At 50.1% G+C, this 7,908-nt stretch overlaps 1 protein-coding gene across 1 annotated transcript; it reads left to right on the top strand.

The window, feature by feature from the left end:
• The first annotated feature begins 1,509 nt into the window (after positions 1 to 1,509).
• On the top strand, positions 1,510 to 5,666 carry LOC140723696 (uncharacterized). Its single transcript, XM_073038254.1, has one exon. It carries the CDS (start codon positions 2,301 to 2,303, stop codon positions 3,999 to 4,001), a length of 1,701 nt encoding a protein of 566 aa, XP_072894355.1. The 5' UTR covers positions 1,510 to 2,300; the 3' UTR covers positions 4,002 to 5,666.
• Positions 5,667 to 7,908: the final 2,242 nt, after the last annotated feature.

Here is a 7,908-nt window from a genome sequence, read left to right as displayed (position 1 = left end):
TATGATACACCGTGTAATCTTGGATGTTCAACTCCCAACGGCAGCCACCTTTTATCCAAGTTTCAGAGATTGTCCAATTTGCCAATCTGCAGCTGAATTTCAAGATCGTCCATTTTAATCCTCATGCTCTGTACATTCAAATAACACTCTCAGCCCAGGATTTGTTGCTTTCTGTTTTAGCTGCCCCACATCTCTATTGCCCTGTTCCTCATGCCACTGGCTTTGATTAAGCCTCATCTCCTGACTGTTCTTTCTACAATCTCTGTTGTACGCGATCTTCGATTTATTTCTGTTTCCCTTTTCCTCAGCCCCATCACTCCGATTCCCATCCCCACGCCAAATAAGTTTAAACCCTCCCTAACAGCTCTATTAAATGTGCTGGCTAGGATATTGGACCCCTTCGGGTTCAGGTGTAACCCGTCCTCTTTGTATAGGTCGTACCTCGCCCAGAAGAGGCCCCAGTGATCCAGGAATCTGAAGCCCTGCCCCTTACACCAGTCTCTCAGCCACACGTTAATACCCCTGATCATGCTATTCTTGCTCTCGCTAGCACGTAGCACAGGCAGCAATCCCGAGGTTACTACCCTAGAGGTCCTGCCTTTCAGCTTCCTACCGAACTCCCTGAATTCTCTCCTCACGCCCTCCTCCTTTTGTCTACCTGTGTCATTTATACCAACGTGTACCGAGACTTCTGGTTGGTCACCCTCTCCCTTCAGAATACTCTGCACCCGATCTGAGAGATCCCGTACCCAGGCACTTGGGAGGCAACACACCACGCGTGTATCTCTGTCAGGCTTGCAGAACCTCCTGTCCGTTCCCCTCACTATTGAATCCTGTGACTACCGCATTCCTCATCTTCCTCTTTCCCTTCTGCACCACGGAACCAGGCTCAGTGCCAGAGACCCGATCGTCATGGTCGTCCTCTGTCAGGTCATCCCCCCTCAACCGCATCCAAAGCGAGGTAACGATTACTGAGGGAGATGGCCACTGGGGCACTCTCCACTCACTGGTCTATAATTTCTGGGTTCCCTCTACTCCATTCCCTTAACAAGGGGACAATGTCTTCCAATCCTCTGCTACATCTCCCTTCCTGAGTGGTAATACAAAGGTCATTGCCAGAGGCTCAGCAATCTCCTACCTCGCTTCCCACAGTAGCCCGGGGTATATCTCAGGCTGAGTTGCTCCAGCTTGAGTTGATCTGGGTAAAATTGTGATGCCACAGCTCACATTGACAGGAGATCTTTCAGAAACATGCAAAATTATGAAAGGGGTAGATAAGCCAGAGGCAGGGAAGTTGCTTCCACTGGTAGGTGAGGCTGGTACGAGAGGACATTGCCTCAAGATTGGGGGATGTGGGATGGAGATGAGGAGGAACTGTTTTTCCCTGAGGGTGGTGAGTCTGTGGATTTCTCTGCCTAATGAAGCAGTGGAGGCGACCTCAGTAAATGTATTTGAGACAACGTTTTATAGATTTTTGCATCGTAGGGGAATTAAGGGTTATGGCGAAACGGCAGGTCGATGGAGATGAGTCCATGGCCAGATCTGCCATGATTAATTAAATGGCGGAGCAGGCTGGACCGGCTGTGTTTTCACCACAGACTAAAATCCCACCTGAAATATTCTCCTTCACCCATTGATGTATTTTGCGTTGTTGTTGATCCTTGGAGATAAAGATGTACCTCATTCCAGTTGGAATTGTATCTGTGTCTGAAATGAAGTTTTCTATTGTAACTCAGTGTTATCCACAGGAACCGGGGTGCTGAGAACACACCAGCATTTGTTCACTGGAGATCAGTTCTTCAACTGCATTGATTGTACAAGGGATTCAAACGTCTGACTGTCTGAATTGCCAGATGATTGATCGCAGTGAGATATCATTCTCCTTCTCTCAGTGTGGGAAGGGATTCACTCACAGCCTACCCACAGACAGGCCAGTGAGTTCACCGTGGGGAGATATCATTCTCCGTCTCTCAGTGTGGGAAGGGATTCACTCACAGCCTACCCACAGACACGCCGATGAGTTCACTGTGGGGAGAGGCCATTCACCTGCTCTGTTTGAGGGAGAGGAACTACTCAGTCATCCAGCCTGAAGATACATCAGCAAGTTCACACCAGAGTGAGATGCTCCGCCTGTTCTGACAGTGGGAAGCAATTCATTCTGTCATCGATGCTGAAGATATATCCAAAAATTCACCAGTGAGGAGACGTTTCTCAGAGTGTGGGAAGGCACTGACACAATCAACCACACTACAGAGACACCAGCAAGTTCACACGGTGCCATGGCCTTTCCCCACCTCTGAATGGCGAAACGGATTCATTTAGTCATCTCAACTGAACGAACGTCACCAGTTCACACTGAGAAGATGCCGTTCACCTGCTCAGACTGTGGGAAGGAGTTCACTTCGTCATCTCAACTGAAGGTACACGGGCGAGTTCACACTGAGAAGATGCCGTTCACCTGCTCAGACTGTTGGAAGGAGTTCACTTCGTCATCTCAACTGAAGGTACACAGGCGAGTTCACACTGGGGAGAGGCCGTTCACCTGCTCAGACTGTGGGAAGCGATTCACTCGGTCATCTCACCTACTGAGACACCAGCTGGTTCACACTGGGGAGAAACCATTCATCTGCTCAGAATGTGGGAAGGGATTCACTCGGCCATCTCAACTACAGGAACATCAGCAAACTCACACTGGGGAGAAACCCTTCAGCTGCTCAGAATGTGGGAAGGGATTCACCCGGTCATCTGACCTGAAGGTACATCAGCAAGTTCGTACTGGGGTGAGTCCGTTCACCTGCTCTGAATGTGGGAAAGGATTCACGCACTCATCCAAACTACAGAGACACTTGCTGGTTCACACTGGGGAGAGGCCGTTCACCTGCTCTGAATGTGGGAAGGGATTCACTCAGTCATCCAAACTACAGACACACTGGCTGGTTCACACTGGGGAGAAACCGTTTGCCTGCTCCGTATGTGAGAAAGGATTCACACGTTCATCTCAACTGAAGGAACATCAGCGAATTCACACTGGGGATAAACCATTCACTTGCTCAGACTGTGGGAAGGAGTTCGCTCGTGCAGCTCAGCTGAGCGTACATCAACGATTTCACACTGGGGAGAAACCGTTCAGCTGCTCTGAATGTGGGAAGAGATTCACTCTGTCATCTGACATGAAAATACATCAGCGAGTTCACACTGGGGAGAGGCCATTCACCTGCTCGGACTGTGGGAAACGATTCATTCGGTCATCTGAACTGAACACACATCAGTGCTTTCACACTGGGGAGAAACCGTTCATTTGCTCAGACTGTGGGAAAAGATTCACTCTGTCATTTCGTCTACTGAGGCACCAGTTAGTTCACACTGGGGAGAAACCGTTCATCTGCTCAGTCTGTGGGAAGGAGTTCGCTCGATCATCTGGCTTGAAAGTGCATCAGCGAGTTCACACTGGGCAGAGGCCGTTCACCTGCTCAGACTGTGGGAAGGAGTTTGCTGGGTCATCGGACTTGAAAATACATCTGCAAGTTCACATTGGGGAGAGGCCGTTCACCTGCTCTGTGTGTGGGAAGGGATTCACTCACTCATCCACCCTACAGAGACACCAGCTGGTTCACACTGGGGAGAGGCCGTTCACCTGCTCTGTGTGTGGGAAGGGATTCACTCACTCATCCACCCTACAGAGACACCAGCTGGTTCACACTGGGGAGAGGCCGTTCACCTGCTCTGTGTGTGGGAAGGGATTCACTCAGTCATCCAACCTTTTGTCACACCAGCGAATCCACACTGGGGAGAGGCCATTCACCTGCTCAGATTGTGGGAAGGCATTTGCTCACTCATCCACCCTTTTGTCACATCAGCGAATCCACACTGGGGAGAGGCCGTTCACCTGCCCTGAATGTGGGAAGGGATTCACTCGGTCATCCAAGCTGCAGAGACACCAGTTAGTTCATACTGGGGAGAAACCATTCACTTTCTCAGATTGTGGGAAGGGATTCACTTAGTCATCTGACTTGAAGCTGCATCAGCGAGTTCACACTGGGGACAGACCATCAGACTATAAGATATAAGACCAGAATGAGGCTGTTTACCCCATCGAGTCTGTTCTGTTATTTTATTGTGGCTGATCCAAATTCCCTCTCTGCTCCAATCACCTGTCTTGTCCCCGTATCCATTCATTCCCGGATCTATCAAGATTCTATCCACCTCTGCCCTAAATGTACATAAAGAATTGGCCTCCACAGCTGCCTGTGGCACGGAATTCCGCAGATTCACCACTCTCTGTCCGTTCTCTGTCATCTCCGTTCTGAAAGGACACCCCTCTATTCTGATGCTCTGTTCCCTGGTCGTAGACTCTTCCACCACAGGAAACATCCTTTCCACATCCACTCTATCAAGCCCTTCCACAGTTTGATAAGTTTCAATGAGATCAGCCCTAATTCCTCTGCTGATACAGGCTCAGGCCCAGTGAACACTCTTTATATGACAATCCATTCAATCCTGGAATCTGTTTTTGGGAACATACTTTGAACCTTCTCCAGTTTCAGCACATCCTTTCTAAGATAAGGGGCCCAAACCTGTTCTCCAAGTGAGGCCTCACCAGTGATTACCAACTTCCCAAATTACATCCTTGCTTATATATTGTAGATCTCTGGAAATGAATGCTAACGTTGCATTTGCCTTCCAGACCACAGACTCATTAGCTGTTAGGGAATCCTGAACATGGACTCCCCGTGTCCCTTTGCACCTCAGTTGTTTGGTATTTTCTGTCCATTTCGAAGAAGTTAACACTTTCATTTCTTCTACCAAAATGCATGAACATACACTTCCCAGCACTGCATTCCATCTGCTGTTTTTTCCCCATTCTCTAAATCTATCTCAGTCCTTCTGTACCCTCTCTACCGAAAACTACCTGCCCCTCCTCATGTCTTCATATCATCTGCAAACCTTGTAACAAAGCCAGCAATTCCGTCTTCCAAACTATTGGAATATAACACAAATCACCAGTCCGAACACAGAGCCCTGAGGAACACCACTAGTAACTGGCAGCCAACCAGAGATGGCTCCCTTTATTCCCAGTCTTTGCCTCCTACCATTCAGCTTGTCATGGTCCGGTCCGTGACGTCTGCGTTCCGGTTCACGGTCCGGTCCGTGGACTCTGGACTCCGGGTCTTCTGGCTGTCCATTGTTTCAGTTGGGCTTAATCACAGGCACCTGATTCTCAAATTGGGGCTGGAATATAAGTGGCCCTGGGTTCAAGTGTGGTTGCTGGTTCATCTTGTCAGTATCCTGTTCTTGCCTCTGTGGGGTTTGTCTTGACAGTATCCTCTCCTTGCCTCCGTTGGGTAAGACAGGCCTGAGGCTGGACTGTTCCCTTCCCTTCCCCTACTATCAGCAACCCACGCCTGAAGCCTTGCCTGCAACCTCACCTGCGTCCTCCCCTGTTATCACTGTCAAGTTTAACCGCTGGAGTGAGACTGGAGCCTTGCCCCGCCACCAGAAGAAACTATCTATCTAGGAGCTTGGAACTGTCTCTTTGTGTCCCCGTGTTTAGTGTCCGTGTATGAGTCCCGGCCCTACGTCCTGTCCCCAAGGAGGGGTCCTGACTCTATGTAAAGCCCCAGCCCTACGTCCTGTCCCCAAGGAGGGGTCCTGACTCTGTGTAAAGCCCCGGCCCTACGTCCTGTCTCCAAGGAGGGGTCCTGGCTCTGTGTTCTGTGTTCCTGTGCTCGGGTCCAAGGCTCAGTAGGAAGACTGTTTGCCGCTACTCGAGTGGACTGTCATTGTTTGTCGTTCCGTGTACAAGTCCAGTCCAAGTCTCAGGCTCAGTGTCAAGTCCAGTCCGGGTCAAAGTCTCCGAGGAGGTTTCCAGTCCATGTTCAAGGCTCCGAGGAGGTTCCCAGTCCTGTTATCTTGCCACGTCCAGTCCTCGTCTGGATCCGGAGTCCGAGCCCGAGTCAAGACCCAGGTTCCGGGTAACCGTCCAGTCTCTGGCTCGGAATCCTTGTCCAGGTTCCTAGTTCCCAGTTCTTAGTTCCTCATCTAGGTCTCACCTTCCTACTCTGGTCCTAGCCCATGCCCTGTCACCTAGTCTTGTCCAGGGCCTGTGTCATGTCCAGTGTCGTTTCATCCCCACTTCTTTCCTGATACACCTAGTCCTCTCCCTAGTACTTCAGTGTCTGTGTCTTGCATTTGGGTCCGTTCCCAACGCCCACCTTATGGCACAGCCACTGTTTAATCCATGCTAGAGTCTCCACTGTAATACCGTGGGTTTATTCAGCAGCCTAGTGTGTTGCACCTTGTCAAAGGCCTTCTGAAAACCCAAGTATACAACATCTATTTCTTCATTCGGGTTGCTTTTCCAGCAGGAGTTTCACTTGAGGAAACCAATTCTCCTTTGTCGATCCTGCTTGTTGCTTCTTCCAAGAATGCCAACAGATTTGTCAGGCAAGACTTCCCCTTGAGGAAACTTTGCTGACGTTAGAGAAATAGAAGGCTTGAAGACAAATAGAGGGCTATGGGTAACCCTAGGTAATTTCTGAGGTAAGGGCATGTTCGGCACAGCCTGTATTGTGCTGTAGGATTTCTATGTTTCTATGGCATATGGTCTTCAGTGGAAGATTAAAGGCACAGCCTTGCAGCAGTTTTTTTTCGTTGGACCTTTGGGCAGCGGCCAGTCAGCATTTGGGTTTGCTCAGCAAGAACTGAAAGTTGTGCAGGAGCGAGTGGAGCGGTCAGTGTCAGAGTGAATGGAGTCCGAGTGGAGATTCTGAGGCTTTAGCTGTCAGTGATGGGAGCCTTCAGTCAGAGAAGGTATAATTAAGCTGAAGGTAGAGATTTTTTGCCCCCTTCTTTTCAGTTGCTCAGTGAGAACAGTAGAGATTACAGACGGGGTAGTGGAAAGCTTCTCTTGTGGGATGCGGGAAACCAGGGACACCTCCAGTGCCCCCGATCAGTACACCTTCGAGAAGTGGATCCGGCTGCAGCTTCTAACAACCTGCATTAAGAGGCTGGAACCGGATGAACACCAAATCATTCTAGAGGCTTCAGGGGTGATAGATGGGATGTTTAGAGAGGTGGTTACACCCAAAGTGCAGGACACAGGAAACTGGGGGACAGCCAGGGAAAGGAAAGGGGTGAAACAGCCATACAGAGTACCCCTGTGGTCATCCCCTCAACAACTGGGGTATCGTTCTGGATACTGTTGCGGGGTGTGGGGGTGATCCAGCCAGGGAAAGGAAAGGGATGAAACAGCCATACAGAGTACCCCTGTGGTCATCCCCTCGTCAACTGGGGTATCGTTCTGGATACTGTTGCGGGGTTTGGGGGTGATCCAGCCAGGGAAAGTCACAGCCACTGGGTCTCTGTCTCTGTGACTCAGAAGGGAAGAGGGGAGAAGAGTCGAGCTGTGTGATAGGTGATGCATCCATTAAGGAAACGGACTGGATTCTGTGGGTGAGAACGAGATTTCAGGATGGTCCTATGTGCCGTGGGTCCGGGACATCTCTGGTCGAGTGTTCAGCATTCTTAAGGAAAGGGAATAGTGAACGTCGTGGTCCATGTGGTTACCAATGATATGGGCAGGTGGAGTATTGAGGTTCAACAAAAGGGGTTCAGGGAGTGTGGTGCTAAGTTCAAGGGTTGTAATCTTAGGATTGCCACTTTGCCACGTGCCAGAAACGGGAAGGCTAAGGAAACGGTGCAGGAGGGAAGGTATAAGATTTTAAGATTATTTGAGCCAGCGAGGATTGTGGTGTTGCGTTGGGGGAGAGGGTGGCATCGTTGATGGAGGGTGGAGCAGGCCGTTTTCTCCCTCTCTCACACAAACATATGCAGTGTGGGTATGGAGTGTAAGGAAGAGCGGGTTGAGTGGGAGAAGAGTGAGAAGGGGAATGAGGAGGATGAGGTTAG

The sequence above is a fragment of the Hemitrygon akajei genome, unplaced genomic scaffold (assembly GCF_048418815.1).
Source record: "Hemitrygon akajei unplaced genomic scaffold, sHemAka1.3 Scf000126, whole genome shotgun sequence".
Lineage (NCBI taxonomy): Eukaryota > Metazoa > Chordata > Chondrichthyes > Myliobatiformes > Dasyatidae > Hemitrygon > Hemitrygon akajei.
This window is presented reverse-complemented; position numbering and strand designations above follow the sequence as displayed.